A 27,398-nucleotide genomic window follows, 5' to 3' on the forward strand; every position below is an offset into this window, starting at 1 on the left:
ACAGAAAGATGACTTATTTGAGTATGCAAAACTATTGATTCAAATCATCTTGGTTTATGTGTGCTTTTGGATATAATTTATTGGGAGTTTGATGACTGGCAGGTACATTCAGCAATTGAAAACATCTTTCTGACCAACTTTGCACCCAGTCAGTACCAGCTTTTACAGGTACATTATCTTCTTGTCGTGTTAATCTGAGGTGAACAATCGCTATTTACTACAGTGAAATGTCATGAAAATAGTGAATGGACAGACTCAGAGTAGAATTCTGAGTCGATAGTACTATTATAATACTGTATACACTATAAAATAGTGTATAAGTATTGCAATGGTACTATTCATTCACAGTTTATAGATCTCATGTGATATGATGTCATTTATTTACTCTCCAGGGTTGCATAGTAAAGAGATTTATTAATTTAGTTTGGTTTCTGAAATATCTTCTGCGTGTGTACATAATAAGACTTTAATCTTCTATGTGACGTTCTGCTGAGTTAATAAATTCGTAGGGGTCGTTAAATCACTGTAACTGGTGAACCAACGTATTTGTTTGTTCCTTAACACATTATTGTGGGCTGCATTTGTCATCTTGGGTAAAAAAAAAATAAAAAGTTCTTAGGTTGATTTATACTCATTAATACATGCAATTCATTGATGAATTTTAACTCCATTTCTGACAAACATTTTTCTGACTTAGAAAAACAACAGTATTATCTACATCCTTTGTAGAACATTTGTTTTGGCAATTAGATAGTGAAAATCAGGTTGCATCATTCCATAGAGCCATTAGAGGAGACATACATAGACTATAATAATAAAGCTATGATGCAAAAGCAGGGAAAATGATGGTTAAACTTGAGTTTGATTTGTTTTGAAATAAACATCAAACAGTAAACTCAGGTTTAATTATATTTGAAATTTTAAACATATTCATGTTGGCTTGATATCATTTCTTGACATTATAAGAACCTCTTCACTTTATGGGACCATTAGTTTTGTGGCTCCCAACTAAGCACACACCCATCATAAATACATACTGTCCAACCAATTCTTTTGATCCTCTTGCCCCCACATTCTGAACTGTGATAATTTATTTGTTTGTACTTGTTATTCTCCTTTTTCAATTATTTTTTTATTTTTTAGTTAAAATTTTTTACAAATTAACTTAGTATTCTAAAATCATCTTAAGTCTAGTGACATCTGATCTCTTGCATGTTAACAAGTCTCGAAAAAAATTTTAAATTCTTTTTACATCCTTTTTATTTAACTCTTATTAGCTTCTTACTATATAAGCTTCGGTTTATTGTTGATCATAAAGGAAAATTTTTATTGATAATTTTAAAAAAATTATTTGAATTGTAATTTTTAGGTTTTCTTTTTGTCAAAAGGCAAAATGACTTGTGTGATATTTGAAAAGTGGAAAAATATTTTGGGTGGTTGGAAATTTGTGCAGGAGTTAAAAGGTCTTTTCACTATTTTATTTTATTTTTTTAATCCAAAGACCAATCCAAATATAGATTAATTTTTTTTTAAGTTTTGTACAAAATATATGAAATTTTGGTTCGGTGGTTTGATTCTTTAATGTTTTTTTATTGGAAAGAAAGGTACATGTACGCTTGAGGGGATATTATTTGTACCTAAGATGATTAACAAATTGATTTTTTAATATGATTGATAATTAGTCACTTTAAATTGATTAATATTAATTGAAATAAATATAGTAATTTTTAGCTAATAATATTTAATTTACCGGTAATCAAATTAATAATATTATTATATGAAATCCAAGGATTTCTTGTCAGATGCTGATGCTTCAAGTGGGGAGGATGTATGATATCATGATCAACCATTGCAACAACAACCACCACCCATTTGTTTATCAATTAAATAATTAGGTAATTAATTAATTAATTAATTAATTAATTTAGCTATGAGTGTTAACACTTATATATTAGATGTGGTTTAAGTGATATACATGAAAAATTCATTAAAAAAATAGTTTTTATTGCTTAAAAAAAATTTCCAATAAGTATTTCTTTTATTTTTATGAATGTTTTTTAAGGAAAAAAAATACATTACTGCTGATTTTTAGAAAAATTTTTCCAAGAAATACTTTTTTTTAAAATTAGTCTCTTGCTTTTTTTTTTAACTGTTATTGTTTTTAAGATAAAATCTTGAAAATTATTAAATAAATAAATAAAAATAATGAAAAAGGTAACTTTGAGAGAAGAGACGAGAGAGAGAAAGAGAGAAAGAGAGAGAGAGTTAGTATAAAAAGATTAATTAAAAATGAAGGAATCTTAAACAGGAAAAAGTTCATATATGCCATTCTTTTCTACTTAGAAAGTAAGCAATTATATCCTTTGATCACTCATTATACCCCATTGCAAACTGGAATCATAATTATAATCACTTTCCCAAATTTATTAAAAAAGGGAATATATATATATATATATATATATAAATACAATAATTCTAATTTAAGAGATAATAGTATGAATTAATTTTTATTATTTTCAACTAAAAAAAAAAAGATGTAAGCTAACTTATTATTATTATTTATCCATTAGAAATCTCAAAAAGGCTTAAAAATAAATAATAAATTGTTGCATAAACTATAAAGTGGTTAAACTATTTACAAACTAAAAATTTCACAAATTTAATAATTTAACCCAAATGGATAAATTAAAAAATATCTAATAATATTATTTTCATATTTCCAGCATAACCCTTTCATTCAGACTCCACCTTGTGCTTTGCCAAAAAGGGCAAAGATCACCTAAATTTACAAAACAGGAACAATCGTTTTACAACCCATTATAATAGAACACGTGTACATATAGAACATCCCATTTCCCAAACACGCTGTTTGGTACAACACTACATGTAGCTGATCGATCAAACAATAGAAATTGGTCTAAAATTTAGAGACCTTTTTCCCTCTCTCTCTCTTCATAAATAGCGAAACGTAAGGTTGGAACTGGTGATCTACTTCTCAAACTCATCGATCTCATCGTCTCGTGCTCTTCGATCCATCGAGGTTTGATTGCTTGATCCTTCTCCTCTTCATCCTTGATGTTGTCGTTGTTGTTGACTTGTTGTTGTTGTTGTTCTTCTTGTCTTCAAATTTGGTTTTTTTTTATTTGATCTTTGACGTTTGGTGGGTTTATGAACTTGGATTTCGTTTTCAGCCTTTGTGGTGGGAACTCTTGAAAGGAATATGGCGCCGGATCTTATCGAGATCGAGCCTCGAGAGCTGAAGTTTACTTGTGAGTTTTTGCTTGAGATTGTGGTGGTGTTGTTATTTGATGATTTTTAGTAAAGGAGGCAGCTTTTGAGTTGTTTCTGATCCATTGTGCAAAATTTTGATTTTTAATGTTTGTGTATGCATTTGAATGAAGTTTTTGGTCTAAATTTGTTAGCTTTTCTTGAATTTGAGTGGCAGACATTTTTTGTGCTCAGTTTCTTCTTTTTCAAGCCTGTTGTGTCTGTGGAGATTCTTGACATTGTTTTAAAGGAATGTTGCTTTAATTTTTCTATTAAGTTGCGGGAAAGTAAAGTAAGGAATGCTGCTTTGAATTATGTGGGGAATATGGGATGGAATACGGAATCTACTTCTTATTTGTTTAAGTTTTATCTCACCAATCTCACTTATTGGATATTAATTTTTCTTGCTAGTTGAATTGAAGAAGCAAAGCTCATGCACCATACAACTTATTAACAACACGAACAGCTATGTTGCATTTAAGGTAGTACTTTTCAAATTTCTTGTTTCATTTGAAAATTATTTGGTCTTGTGATTTCTATCTCTTGTGTGATTGCCATACACTTAAACTCCTTTTAAATGACTCTGATCTATTGCCTTTTCGCTGATTGTGACTCTTTTGAATGAGTCTGTTTTATTGCAGTTTCGCTTTCGCTCACTGTAACTTGTCTGGATAATGTACTCAATTATATGTACTTTTCAGTTGATCACAATTATGTCTACTTGGATATGTTTATTGTAGCCTTTACATCAATTATTTCCTCTGCATGGTTTCTCTTTTGATGTTTCATTTAGTTTCAAGACCATTCTCTTATGAATTGGTTATGATTGTGGTAGTTCATGATCAGGGCATTATCACATCACCAATTCACATCGAGTCTCTCATGTTTTGCATTTATGATTTGTGAGCCAAGATACCCATTTGTGGAACTCTTTTCTGCCTCTGTTCGAGTTCCTGTGTACTTTTTGCTCACGGAAGAAAGCTATGTTGTAGGATTCTGGTCCTCTTCAGTTCTTTCCCTCTAACATATCTTCACCTCCAGCCCTCTAATCCATTTTTATTGTGTTGATCTTTATCTCACTTTTGTCTCACTTTTTATTCTAAATTCATTTCTTGTATATATATATATATATATATATATATTTGTTTGATTTAAAATTTGAGACTTCTTTGAATGTCTTTTTGGCAAATGCTGACATTGCCTGCATACTTGCCACTATTATTTGTTTTTAATCACCCTTAAATTGACACTTATTCAAAATGTAACAGATTCATTAGTGTAATTATTCTGGCATGGAAATTCACCTAGTTCTGTTCATATTCCTGGAATGTCTTTGTTATAGGAACCTTTTTATGTTTGATGGTGTCTGAAGTGGGTATTATCATATTGTCCAGATTAAAACTACATCACCTAAGAGATATTGTGTGCGACCAAACACAGGTGTTATACTGCCGAAGTCCACCTGTGATTTTACAGGTATACGTTTCTTCGGATCTCAACTTTTTCATCTAGAAATTTGCTCCCTATAGACCCATCGGTACAATATTTTTTTCTTTCCATCAATAGCTATGAGTTTTACTTGTATATAATAAATTCTTTTTTTTTTTTAGTTAAAAAACATGTAGCAATCAGAGATTTTGTGCATTCAATCTGTTTTTTTCCCTTGGCTTATATAATTAGATGTGATTTGTGTATACTTTTATTAGGTTTCTTTCTTTATGAAATCAAATACTCTTTAATTTTTTAAGAAATTACATTTGTTTGTGATGTGTCTCAAAAGATTTCTGCATTGGACTTTTTCTGTTTCGACCACTTCTTTTATTACTTTAATGGTATATGCATAATGATTGCAAAGAAAGAATTGAGTGAGTTTAAAATAATTTTTAATGCCGTGAGGATTAGAGCACATGTTTGCTGATGTGTTGATTGATTTGGGAAAATTGATTGCTCATTTCATTTATTCTCATTATTATTATTATTAAAAGGACATGAATAAGGAAGAACAAATAATACATTGAGTGACATTGCCATTATTTATTTGGGGAACACAATGATGTAATTTCCATCTCAGTCAGTGAAGGAATACCAACGTCTTGTACAAGCCCTTCCATTGATGTCTAATGTCTTGTACAAGCCCTTCCATTGATGTCTAGAAATCTCTCATTAGGCACTAAAATAAATATGGATTTTTTTAGATGTAGGCCCTTCTGAAATCTCAAATTGCATATTCACCCCATAAAGTTGGCAATTGCCTGTAAAGACCAGATACTTCAGATATTACATTAACCACCTTTCCACCTCTCATTATTTTTAACTTTACAATTGAAATAATCGAAAGTGATACCTTAATAATATTGTTGGGCTTATACCATGAAAGTAAGAATTTAATAATGCAAGGTTACTATGGCCTTTTTCATTTTGTTGTTGTTGTTGTTGTTGTTGTTGTCCTCATTTTTTACTGTCTCTTAGGGAAATTAGTCTCAAGAACAGCTCAGGCAAATATCTGGATTTTTACAATTACAAAGGGGTACAAATTTTAGAGGGGCAGGCATGAAATCTGATGATTTGATAAGGTTATATAAGAAAATGCCCAAATGAAAATCCACATTTGGGATCTATTTCCGGATGGGATAATCTTCCGTCTAAACTTGATGGGTTAACATCTTGAAAACCCAAGTTGCTCTTATGTGAGTATGGAACTGTGAAATTCATCTTTTGTGAAACCTGGTAACATAAACCTGGTAACATATAGTTGCTTTTGACTCTTTATCTTGTTGAGCTTATGAGATCAATTTCAGCAGTTTGATTGAATTTGCAATCATTTTTTTTAATGATCATACATGGTCTGGAATCATTCTGAAGCAATGTTTATATCTGAATGCTTATGCTCTTTTAAACATAATTCAGTTACAATGCAAGCTCAACGGGTAGTTCCTGCGGATATGCAGTTAAGGGATAAATTTCTAGTTCAAACTACCATCGTTCCTTATGGGACTACTGATGAGGATCTCGTACCAAGCCTTGTAAGCATTTCCAGTTGTTAAGAAATATTTTTCTTTTGCTTTTGCTCTTCTTTTCTTTTTTTTCTTTTTCCTCTTGTTAATTTTCACTTATTTTTTCAACAGTTCTCTAAAGAAAGTGGCAGACAAATTGAGGAAAGCAAATTGAGAGTTGTATTGGTCAGTCCACCACATTCTCCAATATTGCAGCCTATAAATGGAGCTGTGAAGCAGGAACTGACTTATGCCGCTCCTGTTTTTAATGAGACTCCAGTTATGAAAGAAACTCCACTTGTTAGTGATCAAGAATTGACTCAAGATGAAAATCTGCACCCATCCCATGTAAGTCTTATGCTGAGGTTACATCATTAATTTACTTAGATATTGTCAAATATCTCTCCTGCGGATAGTTTAAACATATGGCAACTAGCACTGACACTAAATTATTGATGAGCTGGTCAATTAATTATGGATTTACTTGGACTTGAGACTAATTATAAGATTTTTCTGCACTCATTATATGAATCTTAAGTGGGTAGACTACCGTTCACCATAGATGTATTTCTGAAGCATTGGTAATGACATCCCGTTTTCTACTTTAATTGCTTTTGAATTTAGAAAATGTTGCGCTGATTTTCAGGATCCAAAGGATGTTGATGATCTGAAGCAGAAGCTAAGCAATCTTGAAGTAAAATTACTTGAGGTGAGTTTGTTTTATGATTCATGTCTAGTGTCCTCCTCCTCTAGTCATATCATATCCAGAACAATGAATTGCTTGAACTCGCATGACATTTAGATTATAATTGGAATGGGTTCTGGAATTTGTTTGTGATAAGAAATTTTGTCAAGAATTTTATTGTCTGGTGAGATTTTCATTGGGCAGTACTTTCATTTTTTTGATATACTGCTCTGTTTTTATAACAAGCAGATCCCAGGCCTGAGAATTTGAAAGGAGAGTTTCTTGATTTATTCTAATTGTTGCTCATTAGTTGCTGGATTTTAGGACTTGTTCTGATGCAGTAAACTTGATCACCTTACCCTAAAACAACTTTGGAGTACCAGAATTGTGCTAGTCAATGCATGTTGGCAATGATGAAAATTAGTTCCATGAAACTGGAATGCATGCATGGTTTAGTAGAGATGGAGCTATGATACATTAATCTCATATGTGATGTTTCTACTGGACTTAATTTTACTCCAGGAATTTCAATGGGCGTAATTGCTATATATGTCATATAACTAACAGTTTGATCGTCCATCTCGGCTTTCATGATATTCTTGTCAGTTGAATTCCCTTCTTGGCAAACTTCTTTCTGCTGTGAGATTTATGAAGTCTAACTGATGAACATTTGTACAGGCGGAAAAGACAATGTCAAAGCTGAGGGAAGAGAAGAATGCAGCCGTTCAAGAGAAGGAAAAGTTGCAGCATGACATTGTAAGTATAAATTATTTGTCTAAAAGTGAATTTCCACACAAACAAGTGATGCTGATTGTGTTGTGTCTCTTGAACTAGAAATACACTTAAATGCTAACCATTTAGTTTGCATTGATGTTTATTTACTCGCGTCTCATAGACCCGAGCAGTGAGTTCTCAATGTCTCCTTTTTCAGGCATTACTAACAAGGAAGTGTGTGGCTCGGGTTCAAGTAGGCTTTCCCTTTCTGTTTGTGGTTTTCATCGCGCTTGTCAGTCTGGCACTTGGATATGGTTTACATCCATGAATGAGAATTGTATTGGAAATGAAGTGAGAATGCTACTCTGAGAGAGTGCTCGATTATGGTAGTGACCTTTTTTTGCAGCAGAGATTACTGCAACCGGGGAAATTGTCGAAACAGCTCTTTCTAGTGTTGAATATATAACAGGGGGTTGTTTCTTTGTTTATAATGTTGATGGCTTTGTATTGAACCATGATAAATCAGGAATCAGTATGTAAAAAAAAAAAGAAAAAAAGAAAAAAAAAAGAAAAAAAGAAAAAAAGAAGAAAGCATACTTTCTCTTTGTATAGAATGGTGATGCAGAGATTGATAGACTATATTTTGGGCTGTGTTTTTATTTTGTGTTTAATTCATAATGTTATGCCCTTTGTTTCATCATTTTTTAAATATATATTTCGTTTGGGATTGATTTGAAATATAATATATATATTTATATATTTATTTATTTTAAAGATTTCAGTTAATTTAACAAGAGGAGGATATAGGTTAATATTGCTTGGTCTTTGAAGGTCTATATGACAATATGAATATGATTTTTACAAGGGTATGTAGATAATAATGCACTTTTAACAAAAAGTTACCAATTTTGAGTTCATGCTCAAGTTAATTAAATTTGACCCAAACTCGACACAAGCTCGAGCCCAAGGGTGTAATTGAGTATGGCTGAGTTTTGCAGTGTTTAAGCTCAGTTTGACAGAATTGGTTGTAGACTCAAATTTATTTTTGAGCTTGAACTTTTAAGCTTGAGCTTAATTTGAGTTTAGTTTGAAAAATATTCATTTATAATGAAAATGAACCACATTCACCAGTCTTGATTGAAACTAGAACTTCTAAGAAAGAGCTTGGTCGGAATTGGTAAGAGTAAGCTCGTTTGAAAAATATTAGTTTATAATGGAAAATATTATTATTATTTTTTTGTAGTAAACAAATTCAATCAATAATAATATTAAATGATTCTTTTTGTAAGTTTGTAAGTGCCTCTTGTACATTTTAATTTTAAAAAAATAACACTTAAATATGAAAATTTCATAAAATCATCTAGAAATATTTATATTCATGAAAATAAAATTTAAAAATATATCTTATATCTACAAACTTCATTCAAGCAAAATACATATAAATATTTGAACGATGCTATTTTTACCGAATAGATTTACCGAATAGGTTTCCCGAATGACGTGGATGCCCGCATCCTCATCCACGTCATTATTTTTTTTTTTTTTTTATATAAACTTCAAATTTGAACTTTAAAATTTTTTAAATACTTAAAATTAAAAAAATTTATAAAACTATATCTAAAATCATAAACCCAAATACTATAAAATTTATAAACTAAAAATCTAAAATTTTAAACCCTAACCCTAAACCCTAAATCCTAAGCCCTAAACCCTAGACTCTAAATCCTATGCCCTAAACCCTAAATAAGAAATCACAAACTCCTTGCGGGGGTTTTTACGATTAAATATTTAAATTTAAGATTTTAATAATAAAGAGAAATTATTTTTTTTAAAAAAAATAAAGAAATAATAACGTGGATGCTGACATGATGGCAACTTAACATCCATGTCATTCGGGAAATCTATTCGGTAAAAATATCATTACTCTAAATATTTTGATCAATATATATATTTGATTTTTTTCAGTTATTCTAGCAACAAGATAATTTTTTTTAAAAAAAATTAATTAAAAAATAATTTTGTAAAAACAGAATATTTTTTATACTATGCCCTTATTGTAATTTAACATATATTTTAGAAATATTTATTAAAAATTTCCCCTATTATCCGTTCCCCACCACAACAAACCACAAAAATAGAAAAAAAAACCAAAGAGAATATTATGATAATATTCTTTTATTTTTTGAAAGAACATAACAATATCCAAGCTACCATTTATCTGAGAAAAACCACAACATATAGTAAACCCCATCTTTCTATTATTAATTATTGCAAATTAACAAAAATATATATATATATATATATATATATAATTTTTTTAAAACTATAAAATATCCTAAACATCCTTTGAATACTAATATTCCTTGGGTGATTGACATTCATTTGACATTGGACAGCTATATTGAATATATTCATTAGATGAACAGTGCAAGTGTGATGAACGATATCTCTTAAGTATACTATCTTTTTTGAACAGTAAGAAGTGTGATGAATTTGAAACTGTTAGATCTTTGATCAAGACAGTACTTATGTGATTTTATTCGTCCAAACTGATTTTTATCTCCCAAAAAAAAAATAATATAAAAAATCAGATCTAACTGACTCTTTTTTAGACTAATACAATTTAATGGATATTGTTCATGTTTCTGTTTCAGCTAAATAAGATTAATTTTGTTTATATCTATCTCTTATCTATTTTTTTTCTTCTTCTTTTTTGTTTTCTACAGATGTTGTACATGCGGTCGAATAATTATCTTACATATATGATATATATATTGAGAGGGCTGATTCTATGAAAATATTCATAGATAAATTATCTATGAATGTTCTCTCCCAAAATCCAACAGTTCCATTGAATGAAAAAAATTTGAAAATCACAGCTCTTTAATCATCCTACAACTCCCGTCGCACTATATACATCATTGTTTATGTCTTTCTCCACTCATTCCTCTCCATGTCTCTCTCTAAGAATTGTTTAATTAGATCAAAATTATGGCATAATCTGTACAAAGTGTTTATTTTGAAAATATTTTATCTCTCCATCTTTTGTAATGCCATATATATATATATTAATATATCTGTATATATATTACAAGTGTTTATATTGAAAAAAAAAACTTATTAGTATGACTAATTAATTAAATAATTAAGCTAATTAAGTAAGGTGAATAGTAGTTATAAAAAATTCCACCTAATTAATTTGATTGCGTTCAATCTTCCGACCGTTTTTCATCTTCTCAGACGGTGACGTACCGTCCATAGATTCCCACCATCACCAACTTCTCTCTCTCTCTCTCTCTATCTCAACTCAGCCACCATTCTTCGATTTCATCCCAGAAATCCGAACCTTTCTTCGATGATCCATGTCCTTCAAGAGTGGAGGAGCATCGAGGAGTCTAGGGCATGCTTTGAGCTCCAGATCATCGCCTCCCGTGCACGATGATGAGCCATCGGTGGTGGTTGATGATGCGCAGCGGAGTTTCTGGGCTAGCATGCCTCCAGAGCTCTTGCGGGATGTCTTGATGAGGATTGAGGCGGAGGCGAGCTCGTGGCCCGCGAGGCAGTTTGTGGTTGCTTGCGCTGGTGTTTGCAAGAGTTGGAGAGGCGTTGTGAAGGAGATCGTGATGACTCCTGAGGTTTCTGGGAGGCTTACCCTTCCCATTTCGGTGAAGCAGGTTTGTAGGTTTTGAATCTTTGGATGATTTTTTTGCTTTGATTGCTTGATTGGTGTTCTGATTCTTTGATTGCGTATGAGATGCTTTGGAGAAATGTGAATTGGTTTCTGAAGAAAAAAAAATCAAGGTTAATGGTGTAAATTTTGTTATTTGTACTGATTAGGATCCATCTCCTCTTTTTTGGTTCTTGATTTAATTTTTCTATGTCAAGCATCAAAATTGATGGATTAATACTTCATTTGATTTAGTGAATGTATTTTCAAGTAGGATTTTGGTTCAATTTATATGTGGAATTTGTTGAAAACTGTGCTACTGAACTTATTAGCTTCAATTTACAGCCAGGCCCAAGGAACTTTCCTTTGCAATGTTTCATAAGGCGGAACCGCACTACTCGAACATACCATCTTTATCTTGGTTTAACCCAAGGTAAGCTTTTGCCATTTGAGTTTCAATTTAATTATCCTTTAACTTTCATTCTGTTTTGTTGCTACTTGAAGCACAGCAAAAAATAACTCAATTTCATAATTATAACTTCATATTTTGGTGCTTTGCAATGGGTTTTTCTTGAATGTTTATTTCCTCCATGCTCTTTTGGTTAGATAGCCTAACTAAATCCAAGAATAGGATTATACTAAATATGAGTATATGATCGTGGTCTCTGCGTGTTATTGTGATAGTATCTTTAATATTCAAAGTTCTTTTGTACTTAACAGTTTCAACATTTGTAGTTCATAGCTGTAAACAAGAAATGATTTTGATTTCTCATGGTGGCATGGTGTATGTCCTAATTATGTTAGGGTTTCTTTCCGTTAATTTTTGCTAAATGATGATACTCTTTCTGTGCTTAGTTCTTACTTGATACTATATTACTATTTTCTTCAGTTTTCTGCATTGTTGTCTAGCAGTATGCTTCTATGGTGACTTATTGTCTAAAGGCATGAAAAATATGTCTTTTCCTTTGTTTTTGTGCAAATTATCTACTGTTATAGTTCTTGTAAGGTTTCCTTTCCAATTACAGTCAGCAATAAGTGGCTTCATTTTGAGAGGCCAAAGTGAACCATTTGCAAGCTATTGTTGATGCGATTTTTTATTTGATCTTCACATATTCCTTTAATGTTCTAAGTTCTAACTTTTTTTTTTTTTGGCTGTTTACTTAGCAGCATTAACAGACAGTGGAAAATTTCTTCTTGCTGCTCGCAAATATCGGCGTCCCACATGCACTGAGTACATCATATCTCTAAATGCTGATGATATGTCAAAGGGGAGTGGCACATATATTGGAAAGCTGAGGTAAGGTCGCCTGACACTGTATATGCTTGTATATGTGATTGTTTTGAATATGATAGTGCACATAATCATAATGGATATATTCCATGTCTGATAATAACCACTAAGTACCTACCACCTACAAATGAAAAGCTTAATGTTTACTAGGTTGTCTGATCCTTTTCATCATCATTATTTTCCTTGTATTTGTTTGCATCTTCATCCACATAGACAAAAAACTGAACAAGTCCTGTTTGATGTTGTGACATGACCGTTTGATTCGTTAACGAGAACAACACAAGCAGTACAGTACAGTTCAATTAAAGTACAACACAAGTGTTTGTGCTATTCTATGTTTGATTTTCACTGGACAATATAAATTTTTCTGTGTTTAGTGTTTGAATTGCATAAGTACGGAAGATAAAATAGTAAATTACAATAATACCTTTTTACTATTATATATTTGTTTTATAATTAAAAAAATACAGTAATATTTTATGAAAATCTTATCAAATTCTACAACGGCCAACAACATAGCAATAAGTTAAAAAATCAACATAATGTTAAAAACATTTAATCGACAACAAACAAACTTTCATTACAATCTTAATCCTAAAAAACAAATAAATAGATAGATAAATAAATAAATAAAATAAAATAAAATAAATCATGTTATCACTTTTGTAATGTAGTAGTGTAATTTTTAATTGTTAATAAAGACAATTTTGTCATTAAGTTGTCTTGTACTTCGTTAAAATTTTTGTATCGTGGTTTTAGCGGTACAAAAAAATTAAGAAATTGTGTTGTACCAATTCGGTGGTTGGTGTTGTACTTTTATCCTATTTGTAAATCAAACACATAACAATATAAGTTGTCCTCTGTGTTCCTCGAAATCTTCGTATCAAACAGTGATAAAATGGTTAAAAGACTCAGCTTTTCTCTGTTTATTTTCATTTTTGTTTGTTGTCAGATCAAATTTCTTTGGTACAAGATTTGTGGTATATGATGCCCAACCTCCGCATTCTGGAGTCACAATTTCTAGAAGTCGTCCAACTCGTTTGGTGGGTTCAAAACAAATAGCCCCTAGAGTTCCTGCTGGAAATTATCCTGTTGTACACATTGCTTATGAGTTAAATGTATTGGGATCCAGGTGAGAAGTAACAATATTTATGATACTATTGCTATTGTTCCTTGTTTTACAGCCTTTGGGTTTGATCTGCTGATGAGATTTCTCTCAAAATTGAATTTGTTTAGTTCGAAGAAAGCTGGTCTTATTTTGTTGGTATAAATGCCCTTTTGGTTCCTTATCTATATTAGTATATCCCCTTTAGTCCTTGAAAAAGAAAATGTTTGTTTTTGTTGCAGCATTAATGTTTTTATTTTTAATAGGATAAAAACTTCTCACATTTTCAATGATTTATAGTATGTTCAAGGACCAAAATGAATCTTTATTAAGTTTAGGGACCAAAGTGCACTTCCACCCATTTTATTTTTTCCCTTGAACTGTTATTTCTTTTACTGATTTCTCTAGGCTATATTGTGTTGGGTGCTTCTCCTGAAATATCATACTTTATTATATCAATCTCTCAAAGTTTCATAGAGAATGGTCTTCCCATGATTGCAGCTGTCCCTGCTTAAGCTCTTTAAGTGAGACAATATATAGTGTTGAGCACTTGGCTTGTGGATGATAATCTGACTAATTGTGAACTGGTCTTTCTCTTTTTACTTGTAATAAATATTTAACAACTAATAAAGTAAATCCACGGTTCCTCTGGGGATTGTTCCTTTCTCTGGCTGAAATTGATTTCGGTAGACCCAATGTAACTTCATGAAGATGAATTATCTTCTATTCTACTCACCTAATGGCCTCAACTAAAGAACTTAACCTTCTGTTTGGTTTTGAAAGCAAGTTGAATCTACTAATCTTGACTATTAATGCTTGGATTAGTCTTTTAAGTTTATCATCTTGCCTTTGTTGGAGATTGCCTATTGAATTCATGCAGTAATGCTTCTTTCATATGTTTATTGAAGTTATTCATGGGAAATATTGCTAAATGATTTTGAATGATTGTATATCTGTAATCACCAGAGGACCTAGGAGAATTCAATGTATTATGAACTCCATTCCAGCCTCTGCAATTGAACCAGGAGGCACAGCTGCTACACCAACTGAGTTGTCCTTTGGCAACCTTGATTCTTTGCCATCAATGCCATCCTCAGGATCCAAGTCATCTTGGACAGAAAATGTATCTGGATCTTTGTTTGCCAAGGACGAAATGTTGGTCCTGAAAAACAAATCTCCTAGGTGGCATGATCAACTTCAGTGTTGGTGTCTAAATTTCAGGGGACGGGTAACAGTTGCATCAGTGAAGAATTTCCAGTTAGTAGCTTCTGATTCAGCTGGTCAGGAGCAAGATATGGTGCTTCTCCAGTTTGGGAAAGTTGGGAAGGACTTGTTCACTATGGATTACCAATATCCAATATCAGCATTTCAGGCTTTTGGGATATGTCTCAGTAGTTTTGACACTAAACTAGCATGCGAGTAAAAGCAAAGGTGCGCGCCTTTTTATCTTCAAACTATAATTTATTTGAAAGATAACTTACTTTAAGTTTGGCATAGTAAAGCTGCGGGATCCTTGGGCAGCACGCTTGGTTTCGTTGCCCGATTCTTTCATAGAAGAAATTCCGCACAGTTAGTCATATAAGATGAATTTTGTCTGCTTCAATTTAGTGAATCTATGGTGTACAGAGATTGATAAGAATTCTCATTCAACATGTTAGTCATTAGGTTAAGTCACGGTGATAATAACTTGAAATATGATATAAGCTAAGTCATTTCACAGAACAAATGGAAACAAATATGCATGGAGAAAATAACAAAAATATGCCTATAGAGAAGTGTAAATACGAAGATATCATGCCTTTTTTACTTTAGATGTTGGGCAGCAAATAAACTCAAATGCTTCCATATCAATCCTAATAAACAATCCCTTAATCTACATTATTTAGTTCCGTTAGGCAATGGAGGCATCATGCAGCTACATTTATATACCTGCTGTCTGTGGATTTAACATGATTGTTTCATTGTTTAATCTGATATATTTCTGAAGTTGTTTACCTTTTTATTCTTCACTATTTCTAGATGCTGTTTCATCAATAAAATACCAAGGGAAAGCAAGCTGCAGTTAAGGTTTTGAGGGACAGGGTGGAAACAACTGTTTTGTTGTTGGTTCTTGCCCTAATTGCACATAATTGTGATCCAGAACCATTTGTACACTACAAAGAAAGCTGAGCCTCAAGAACAACAATACACCGAAGCCGTATGTTTCTTTCTGAATGAGCATGCTTTTACATTTGTTTTTTACATGGATGAAGTAGACCTTGTTGTGAATTCCCATTGTGGAATAGATAGAAATTCTCTCATTTGGTTCATGAGTTTTGTATGTGTGAGTGTGTTTGTTTTTTTCTCCAACAATTGTTGGATTTAAAGATTGATTTCAGTGTTGAGTTTGTACATTTGATGAATGAAATTGAGGATATGTTATCCTGGTTATTTGCTCAAAGAATCTGATGTCATTGAAATCAGGTTGTCCGCTTGAAATCAGTCTTTATTCTGAGTTTTGTGATGTTTTGTTTGCTTCCATTAGCATGGCAGTTGGGGCGTTGTCTCTTGGACTTTTGAGCCATATTTTTAAGGAGTAATGCTATATACGTACTCTTTGTTCTCTTTTATTTATCAATTTTATCTAATTTACACTATTAAGAAATTTCGGCTGAAGTTTGTTGATAACTTAAAATTTATAAAAATTATATTAATTTTATAATATTAATTTTATTTAAAATAAATGTATAGTTGAATATAGGATCAGGTGCAGTCCTCAAGGCTAAACCCAATGAATACGCATCCAAAATAGAAAAAGTAATTTGTCGATATAGTAGTGGTAAATATAAATAAACAGGGCCAACACATAGTATAGACCAAGAAGTATTAGCGGTAGGGTATGCATTAGACAACTTTAGGTTATTCTTAATAAATATAAAAGAAATCTTAGTTAGAACAGATTGTGAAGCTATAGTTAAGTTCTTTGATAATAGAAATATCAAACAAATTAACCAACGTAGGTGGTTAACATTTAAAGATAGGATTTTAAATGGTAATTAGAGAGTAATTTTTGAGCATATTAAGGGAAAAGATAATAGTCTTGCAAATAAATTATCTAGATATATCTTCTTAGAACAAGTTTTTAAAAAACCTCCTTAATTTCCAAATTAGTATTTTTAGTTTCTGTATCAGTAGGTATCAATAAAGAATCTCTCCAATAAGATAGCACTGTAAGTGTAGCCCTTTGCTTGTCCATACGCTTAGTGATAGATGGGGATTACAAAACCAGTAAGATCCTCTGTATTTTCACTAATGTAGGAGCAAAGCCTCTTATACCAGACCTTAGTTGGTTCATACGCTTAGCCATAACGGGGATTATAAAACCAATAAGTTCCTCCAAGTTATGTGCTAATGTGACAACTAAGCAACCTTTCCTTTGTAAATTAAAGATTAAATTAAGATATTGATCAGTTTGTATTTTTACAGGATGGAGCAAACTCTACAGGAAAGCTCAACTTTCCCAAGCACAAAAACCCAATTCCTTAAAAACCAAAACACTGGCCTAACCATATACCCATTAGGATCCCCTATGTCATTCAATTTACCTTTGAATCTCATGCTGGACCAACAAGAAAGAAACCACATTGATAACTTATGGGCAAACAATCGTAACCCTTTTTTTTCCCCAAAAATTCTTACCTAGTTTTGTGACTACTTCCACTCCAAAAATCTTAAAACCCAACTGAATGATCCAATCTTGCTGCGAAGATCTTTAGATGCATTTCTCGACTTACAACATATAAATCAAATTCTGGCCGGAGAGATAAGTGATCTCAAACAAAAAATAGAGAAAATCGAAAAAGAATGGGGAAATGATGAAATTGAAAAAGAAATGTTGAAAAAAGAATGGGAAAAAGAAATCATGGCAAAAGAAGCAATCTATGAAAAATTTCCAGGAGCCTTGAGTCCTCTACAAGCAGTTATCATAAAAATCGTTTACTCTGAGAAGCATGCAAGGTGTAAAAACCTAATCGAACTATTACAAGATATGACGACATCAACACTCCTCAGACAAGAAGGACTTAGTTTTTGTTTAACCAAGTATAAAGGCCAACCTCATCCGGAAGCTCAAACCTGCATATGCCTTGAAGGATTCTCTATAATACATGCTACTGTCAATCTTCTAGAATGGAAAGAAAGTCCTTAGGTTGGCAATATTATTATCACTCCTGATCTCTTATTTGAATATGGCCTATTAAAAAAATCGGTCATCTCTGATGTAAAACAAATGCAATTCCTAACACAGTTCCCATGGAAGCTAAAACATATTATTAACTCTATGATAGAGAGTCATCCTAAACACTTTGTGGTACTTGAAATCTTAAGTGTTCCCCAAAGCTATCAAGGCTATCCTGTTCAAGCCCAACACTATATCAGAATCGATCTTGTTTACCATGGAAGACCCAAAGTCTATCAATGGGATGAAAACTCATTTCTTGCCCACCATATCAATATTCCAACAGATGAGAGGTTGAAAAGATGGAGGGCTTATTCTTTAGGAGTTGCACCAAAAAGGTTCCAAACTTATTATTTTATAGGAGAACAACTTAATTTGAAGATTTACTCAGCAGTCAGTGCTAGGAATTATAAGTCTCCTATGCAAGGAACTCTCATTACTGAGCCAAATTTGACTAAACACCTGAAAGTTTGCAATGCGGCTAGGTATGAAACTATTGTCGGAGATAACATGATCCATGTCAATGAAGAAGACAATGATTTTCTTGACTATGCTATTGGCGCTTTAGACACAGATGACCTTAATGACATTGATGAAATTGGACAAGCCAATATCGATAATGCAATGAAAACTTGAGGATAAAGCTAACAGAGTATGCTACCTATAGCCTAGCATGTAAACGTGTCCTAGATTCGCTCTTATCCTAAGTTAGAGTCATGTGTCAGAAAAGAAGAAATTGGTACAAATTCAAAGTAAGCTATGATGCCTACTACTTTGTAATTTTTCAACTTTTCCAAAAATACCCCTTAAGTAAAATAAAGTAAGGGTATTTTGAGTCATGTAAAAAGGTTTGCTTGCCTATATAAGTCTGAGTCTTGTAATATATTAAGTGGAAGTGAATGAATAAAACAATCCTCTTGAGCTATTGTTTGTGAATCCAACCACTCTAAAACAAAGTTAGTGTTCTTTACTTATTAGAATAGAAGTATAAGTAGTTTATTATTTTAGTTTGCATAATATTAGGTTCATGATAGCTTAGTTCTCCCTCCCGAAAGGGAAAATGAGGTCTAATAGGAGTAATCCTTGCCAAAGGTTGATGGTAAGCAACCAAGGATAGTCTTTAACCATTGGGTTGGTGAAGATGTCAAATAGTCGCGGTGAAAGGTGATTGGTGAAGTAAGTCTTGCCAGCTGTGAGGTGAAGTATTTTAACTGACCAGTGCCGAACCAGGTTGAACAAATAAGGTATGGTGTTTATTATATTATATATTCTTAAGGCTAAAGGACCAGTGAACAAAGTACCCATTGAGGAAGCTGGCCATTTGAGTGGAAAAGAGTAGCGTAGGTATGATGCCTGAAGGAATATATGGTATGATATGATCATCTAACTTGGTTTTGTAGGCTTGTGACTGAGGCAAATAGTAAGAAAAACAAATACCTTGGCAAGAAGAGAAAAACTGAAATCTAGTAACATAAGGTTATGGCATCAGAAGTAAGGCATGAATCTAGGAAAGACAGGGAAGGTGTAACGATTATTTCTTTAAGATACTCCTGAGTACTGAGTACAAAATTTTCATAAAAATGATTTACGAAAATAGTTTAATGGTTAAAGTAGTTTTAGTTGCTAAAGTAGTTTTTATTCCTACAAATATAATCTTGAAAGCTAAAATAATTTTTATCTCTGCAAAAGTAATTTTAGAATTTATTTCAGTTTCTACTATAAATAATCTAGCTAGTAGGTAAAATAGTTATTATTATTATAAGTTCCCTTGGTTTTGCTACGGCAATAATCCATGGAACTAATAGGATTAATTTTAAGATTTAATCTTTATTTCATTCTGTTTAGTAGAAATTAATCTATGGATATAATAGAGTTATATAATTATATCAGAGATATTTATCATAATAAGTATGCCCAGTATGTTATAGAAATAGATTTACATAATAGCATAAATCTATATTATCAATTAGATTTGTTATACCAAATATTAAGAGAGATTAGGGATAGATATGTGAATTATGGTCCACCTTAAATTATAGCTTAGAATGATACTAGTCTCCCTCCTATAATACCTCATTGACTTTAGGTCGGTAGAAAGACTCCCCCGTCTAAAATTGGTATCAAAGCTATGTTATTTCTTTTAGACATACATGATAAAATAGATTTATTGAATTATATTTAAAATTAGTAAGAAAATACTTAACTAGGCATCATATTAGGATAGAAGACCAGATTAGATACAGATTCGCAGTTTGGTTACTCACCGTAGAAGACTATTTATTACTAAAATTTAGATATATGCATGAGTATGAAGAAAGTGTTCCAATAATAAAACATGCAACAGATAATAATGGTAATATTATTGGAAACTGTAGAAGTACAATATATATAAAGGGGTAAAGTTTAAAAAATAATATTTAAAATTGTACAAAATTTCTAAATGGATGAGTAAAAAGGAACAAAGAAAAGCTCCAAAATATAACAAGTAAAAAGGAATAGAGGGATTAATAGATTTTCTAAATAGCTTTCAAATAACTTTTTTGTATAATGTGTTAGAATTTGTGTCATTTTTCCTCTAATAAACTTTAAACCATAAACTCTAAAGTAAAAAAAAATACAGTAAAAACAATAAGCTCAAAACCCTAAACGCTATAATATCTTAAACCCCTTAAACCTTAAAAAACTCTATAGAGTCTAGAGATCTAAGGGCGTGTTTGGTTGGCTTCAAATGGGCCTGAAGTGGCGGAAGTCAGTGTCTGACTTGATAGCTCACTTTGTTTGGTTGGCTTCATTTGTTGGCGAAGTGCCGAAGTCTGACTTCTGAGAACCTCCACTTCCAGCTTTTGACTTCAGGCAAAATAGTTCCGAAGTTGGACTTCGGCCAAAGTTACGTTGCGTGCCGAAGTCCCACTTCCTCACATAATACCACGTGGGGGCTTTTATGGTCACCCACCACTATCATGTTTCCCACCTTCCAATCCTTTTGTCTCCCAGCCACTCTCTAGGGTTTCCCATACCCTTGCCTTTCACTGCTCCGCTCCTCTTCAACTCTCCACCTTCCACTGAGGGTGTTCATCCCCTTGTCCTCGCATACCCTAGTTGTATACCATATCCTCGTTGCCAAGATATCCCGTAAGAACATAGTTTTAACCCGTACATCCTCACTGGTTGTGATGTTGTTTGTGTTTTTCAGCGATCTCCTATTCTTCTTGTTGATTTGTTTGGTTTTCCACAAACTATTTCATTTGTTCTTCAGATCTTCTTATTTCCTTTGGAATCTGCAAAGTATTAATTATGGAGATGTTGTGCTATTCACTCATGCTTTTATGTTTTCATGTGTTACATTTTTTTCCTGTGGGATATTGCCGAGATTCACATGTTTTGAAAGGAGTGTATGTCTTATTCTCGACATGTTTTTTTCCCACATATGATTGTTTTCTTCACTGAAAAATCATTTTGCTTGTTCTTGTTTTTCATGGATCTTGTGGAATTTTTCCCAGTCTTTTTTTCTTGTGTTTTACATAGTTGGTGCTTGTACCTCTCAGGATTGTTGCTTGTTACTCGACGATGCAGCATTTTTTTAACTCTGTATCTCTTGCTTCCCTTATAGTTATGTGTTTTCATCACTTAAACATACTTTTTTTTTTTTACTCTATTACTTGCTACCCTTGTGAAATACTTGTATGGATGAAATATTGAGTGACACACATGCAAAACAATAGCTAGATTGTTGTCATGCTTTCCTAAGCCGTGTTGGTCATGTTTTTGGCAAATAATTTTAGTGTTATTGTCCCCTTCATGTGTAATTGTTGTTTATGCATTATGCTTTATTGACACTATAAAATCAATTGGAATGTGTTTTAACTGTAGTTATACATTGCTTCATTTTAATTCACAATGCATTGGGGTTCACTACTTCCCCCATTTACAACTCTATAATTGCCGACAATGTAGATGGATACTTGGGCTCAAAATGAATGTGCAAGGCCTTTGGCTGTTGCATTCACCACAATTGTGATCATCATTGCTTTCTTGGTTGAAGAGTTACAATTACATAAACCTTTGAGGTATGCGGAGCCTTCATTGTTCCGGGATTTAACTAGGAAGCGTCACATGCAACGTATCTTAAGAAGTGGCCGAGATTATTGCATTTCTTACCTTAGAATGAACGTAGGACCCTTTATGCACATGTGTTCGATTATGCACAACAAATATCTTCTAATTGACATCAAATATGTGACAGTGGAAGAACAACTATCTATATTCCTACATATAATAGGTCACAATACAAAAAATAGAACCATGCGTATTGAGTTTCTTCGTTCTAGAGAAACGATCAGCCGTTATTTCAATGCTGCACTGAAAGCTATTTGCGCAGTCTGTGATGAATTTCTCCATCCTCCAACTGGTCTTTGTCATCCTGATATTGAAAATAGTTCTAATTGATACCCTTACTTTAAAGTGAGTAAACAAATCTTGAGTTACAAATAAATAAAATACCTTTCATCCTATTGAAATGATGTGCTATTTTTTACTATATTTAGGATTGTATTGGGCTGTTAGATGGCACACACATTAACGCATCTGTCCCAGCACAAGAACTGGCCCAATTTCGTGGTCGTAAAGGACCCACTCAAAACGTGCTTGCGGTAGTCAACCTTGACCTAAGGTTCACATACGTCTTAGCAGGTTGGGAAGGGTCTGCCTTTACAGTTCTCAGAGATGCTTTATCTAGGCCACAACTTGAGGGTATGAAATTAATAGAAGGTAAAAAATAATGCATCATCCACACATAACCAATGCACTTATTCATCTTTTAAAATTACCTATTTGTTGTAGGAAAATATTATTTGGTAGATGCCGGTTACACGACCATGAATGGTTTCATTGCTCCATACCGTTGTGTTAGGTATCACTTAAAAGAACATAGTGGAGGACCGCCAACAAATCCTAAAGAATTATTCAATCTTAGGCATTCAATGTTGCGCTCGCGTGTGGAACGCGCATTTGGAATACTGAAGAATCGTTTCAAAATATTAACTACACACCCTTCCTTCCCATTTCGGACTCAAGTGAAGTTAGTTCTTGCTAGTTGCATCATCCACAACTACATAGCTGGCATTGACCTAAATGATTGTATCATTCAAGAAAGCATTACTCAGGTGGAATACCAACCAGTTCACTCGCAACAACAATCACAACAGGAGCAACGTGAAGAGAATAGACAATGGGTCGAGCTCCATGACAAAATAGCTTCTGAAATGTGGACCCAATATAGTCATTCAGTCTGAAATTTCAGACATGCGCAATTGTGGACTTGTTCAATATTTTGGGTTATCTTGATGCTTTCTTTTGTTTATGCATGTTTTAGTTTTATAATTGAAACCTTTCTCATTCTCTCATGTGTTATACTGACAACTATTGAAATCCAAGGACAATGGATGGTGACAATGGCAAGCCTAACAACAAGGGTGGCACTCCCAACAAGTGTTAGAAGCCTGAATTTGACAACTTCCTTATTCCGGTGCTCATTGATCATGCTAGTAAAGGTTTCAAGTGTGACAAGTCCTTCAAAAGAGTTGTATTTGTATTCGCAGTGACATCTGTGAATACCAGGTTTAACATAAACTTTACAACTGAAAACATTGAGAACCATTTGACACACCCCTTGCGTGTGTGTACCGCAAGTGCACGGGTCGTCGAGGTAATAAAATACCTCGGTGAGTGGGTAGTCGAATCCACAGAGAATAGATGCTTAGAAACAAAAAGAATTTCTATTTAGCTAGAATGAAAACCAATTTGTGATTTGATTCAAGATATTAATGTAAAAAAAAAGTAAAAGAGAAAAGAGAGCAAACAAGAGTAATTGAAGAGAACAATCAATGGTAAAATGGGGTACCCTGACAATGCTCACTCTAGGACTAATGTTTCGAGTGTAAGACTGGTATTATGCCTCCCAATCGAAGTTTAATGAGTCGTAGAGATCCAAAGACACACGGTCCAAAACCTAAGGTCAACCGTGACTAACCCTCTGCACTATGCCCCGGCGGAAGGGGATAATCTCGACACTTCACACTGTGTGGGACTGCTTGAAGCTCTAGGGATTCTAAGTGATAAACCCTATTCCCTAACCTAAATCTAACACTTTGGTCCATGCGAAAGATCCCTAATCACGATTAAGCCCTAGCACTAAGGACTACTCGACACTTCACTCTGTTGCTCGCGCAATAAAACCCCAATGGAGTTCGTCACTTAACACTTCACTCTATCATGATCGCAAAGAACTCTTGGAACACAGAGGTAGGAAAAATCACGTCAGAGGGGAAAGGGGATGTTCACTACCTCTCGACTCATACTCTCAATCCTCTTCAATCTTACTAAGTCTAACCCTAATGAAGTTGCCACCCATTCAAAGGATTACCTAGGTGGATTCTCAACTTTAGTGTCACTCTAAGGGAAAATCACGACAATAATCATGGAAGATTGAAACTCAATTAAAGCATCAATTAAAGAAGCATAATAAAAGTCAATGAAACAAAATCATCCTAGGGTTTACAAGTCCAAATACCCACTAGGGGTTTAGCTCTCCATGGAGCAATACAAGGTTAAAGATGAATTCGAAAATAAGTGCAAGCAATCCATAGAGATAACCCCTTTGTTGTCCGTGTCGATGGTTTTCAAGAACCGCCTCGTCTTCTCCAAAGACTCCTTCGTCAAGCCTAGGGCACACCTCGCTGAATCAATGTCGACGAAAGCTCCCCCAATAGCTCTCCTCCAAAGAAAATTGATGTCGAATGCCATATAACCGCTCCTAAATCCCAGCAAAAAACCTCTCCAAACTTTAGCCACGCTCTCCCCAAAAGATAGGCAAAAGATAGGAAGAAGATCTCCAATTCAAACTCTCAAAGCGGTATTTATAGGGTTGAAATCGGGCATCCACAAGGGCATGTGAAAATTCCATACGGCAGTGTAGATTTCCAGGCTTCATTTTCCTGCTCGCTGTGAACAGTAACTGTTACAGTGATTTTGCTACAGTAAACTACTACAATCCTTTTACTACAGTGCTCCCGACTTCATTTTCTTCATCGAGGCCACCAAGTTGGGCACACAACCATGCGGTAGATCACGTTGCGTCTTGCTTTTCTAGCACATTGATGGAGCTCTTAACAATGTTACATGAGTCAGAACATATGAGTGTGACTGCCTTTGTGCCCCTCCAATTTGTGTATCTACTTGAACATTTTGGAGGTTGGCATACACCCACATGTCTATGAGCACAACTTGTGCTTTGATCATTGTTTGGTCCAAGAGTTACCTCAACAATTGCGTCCATGATCTATTTTTTTGCTTCCTTTCTTCCAAACTTGTCTCCACAACCCTAAATGCACAAAAAAACACAAATACACACGAATGAGACATAAAATCTGATAAAAGTAATGCTCAATGTAAGAAAAATATACTTCGCAATACTTATACACAAGCACTTATCACCATTATAGAACTCTGAAGGTTCGTTACATGAGATTAAGAAAGTAAAGGATTTGAGTAGGGCTGGTTGGGATGAAGAGAACAAGGTTATTACTCTAGACCCTGTTGTCGCTACAACTTACACTGAGGTAATAAGCACTGAAAACTGAATACCATATGTTATATTACAACTGAATTTGACTGTATTATAAATTTGTTTTAGGCTTATCCTGTGGCAAAACCTTTCATTAATAGGCCCACAGAAAACTATGAAGGTCTTAGAATCATTTGTGGCGATGATAATGCAACGGGGTCACATGTGACTTCCGTATTCGGTGATTTTGCAGGAAGTCCTGGTGACAATGATGTTAACGTTGACAATATTCATTCTGTTCAAGGGGAGGAGCATGATAATAATGAGGATGATGCCAATGGCACCTCCCCTCCTACTGTCCCAAACAGCCCAGCAACATCTGCTGCTGCTCAGGGTCAGTCCTCACAGAGGGCTACTAGAGACTTCTCAATGATGACTGACTTGATTGATGTTGTGGATGAAATGGCTGCAGCCATTAAAAACCCAACACACTGGGTTGAAACATTGTACGCGAAGATAATGGAGGTGGAGGGGTTTGGTGATGATGTGTTGGAGGGGGTCTTCGATTATCTACAGGAAAAGGGAAAATGTTGGTAGATAATTCATGGTTAAGCAAATAGACATGAGGCACACATGGATTGAGAAGGACATTTCCTTTAGGGAATGAATTCATGCTTGCTATATATATATATGTTGTTTGTCTGCACGCATGTAGTGCATTAGTTCAAGACTGTCTCCTTATGGCTTCTACTTGATCTGCGCAAGCTACCTTCCTGCTTTATCTGCATGTTAACTATCTACCTGCAGCTTCATTATTGATGTCTGCAACTTTTAAATTTTTATGTTATGAACTATTTGGACTATTTACTTGTGTGCATTTGCCATTATGGTGTGAACTACATGCAACAATATGTTTTTATTGTTATCAAAGGTTGCTTGACTAGATGCCATCAGGGGTATATGGTTTTATATCTTTATCTAGGAAACCAAGTTTGATGTTTGTCAACATTTTTTCTCAAACATGAAAAAGTTAATTTTGTGAACTTGCAAGTAATGAATGCCAGTTGTGATCAATGCAACTTTTAATAATAGAGTTTTTTAAACAAGATTATGATTTCTTTATTTCAACAACAAGTGAAACCATTGATGTCACACCCACCCCTTCTACCGAGGTAAATGTGGCACCCATCAGTTAAAATTCCCTTTTAACTGGAAACTGACACCCTGCTTTAAACAAAATCAGACCTACAAATCATAATTTACAATTTTACACAAACTACAGGTTCAAATACAGAAATACAATAAATACAAATACTCAAATTTGCGGGTACAACCGCTACAAGATCACAACACCAATAACAAGAAAGAAAGAAAGGGGGACCCACTGCAGTCATGGACTCAACCCTGACTAGCTCTATACTCGATCAGGCAATCTAGGGGTCCCTGCTCCCTGCATTTACTGAGACATTCGGGTTGGTAGGTAGTGGCTTAATAATTTCAAATACTTAAATACGATGATATATAAAAATATATAAATACCAACTGCTCAAATAATTTTTCCAATTTTTTTCCAAAAATACCGTAATTCTAGCAAAAATACAATCTTTAAAGAACTTTCGAAACATAAATTCAACATAAATCAACATCAATTTGATTTTCTCGGAAAACACAATTTTTTTGTGAGACCCGCCTCATCACAATTCAAAAATAACATAAATCTCAAATTCAAAATACAGCAATACCCAACACTCACCCAGCATAACATGGTCTAGAAAACTCTCTAAACCTTCGCCGTGGCTGGCTAGGGTTCGAGCCGTCAAGGAACTCATGTCCCTTAACGTTGACCCATCGGTTCACCGGTCGGTGACCCCGGCTACCCGATGAATATCCGATCGGGGC

General features: G+C 33.6%; 2 protein-coding genes across 3 annotated transcripts; both read left to right on the forward strand.

Moving 5' to 3' along the window:
- The first annotated feature begins 2,943 nt into the window (after positions 1-2,943).
- On the forward strand, positions 2,944-8,359 carry LOC120265949 (vesicle-associated protein 1-2-like). The gene is made up of 9 exons (XM_039273899.1): positions 2,944-3,040; positions 3,192-3,269; positions 3,679-3,749; positions 4,662-4,743; positions 6,175-6,290; positions 6,393-6,608; positions 6,907-6,969; positions 7,624-7,701; positions 7,877-8,359. Exons 2-9 carry the CDS (start codon positions 3,221-3,223, stop codon positions 7,985-7,987), a joined length of 786 nt encoding a protein of 261 aa, XP_039129833.1. The 5' UTR covers positions 2,944-3,040; positions 3,192-3,220; the 3' UTR covers positions 7,988-8,359.
- Positions 8,360-10,879: 2,520 nt separating this feature from the next.
- LOC120265500 (tubby-like F-box protein 6) lies at positions 10,880-16,170 on the forward strand. Of its 2 annotated transcripts, none has more exons than XM_039273431.1 (6): positions 10,880-11,333; positions 11,672-11,759; positions 12,491-12,623; positions 13,570-13,749; positions 14,689-15,153; positions 15,742-16,170. In XM_039273431.1, the coding sequence occupies exons 1-5, from the start codon at positions 11,022-11,024 to the stop codon at positions 15,143-15,145; spliced, it is 1,170 nt and encodes a 389-aa protein (XP_039129365.1). In that variant the 5' UTR covers positions 10,880-11,021; the 3' UTR covers positions 15,146-15,153; positions 15,742-16,170. The 2 variants fall into 2 exon arrangements, with proteins under 2 accessions (XP_039129365.1, XP_039129366.1); XM_039273432.1 differs by having other exon boundaries at positions 12,494-12,623.
- The last annotated feature ends 11,228 nt before the right edge of the window (positions 16,171-27,398 follow it).

The sequence above is a fragment of the Dioscorea cayenensis genome, chromosome 7 (genome assembly GCF_009730915.1).
Source record: "Dioscorea cayenensis subsp. rotundata cultivar TDr96_F1 chromosome 7, TDr96_F1_v2_PseudoChromosome.rev07_lg8_w22 25.fasta, whole genome shotgun sequence".
NCBI classification, from domain to species: Eukaryota; Viridiplantae; Streptophyta; class Magnoliopsida; order Dioscoreales; family Dioscoreaceae; genus Dioscorea; species Dioscorea cayenensis.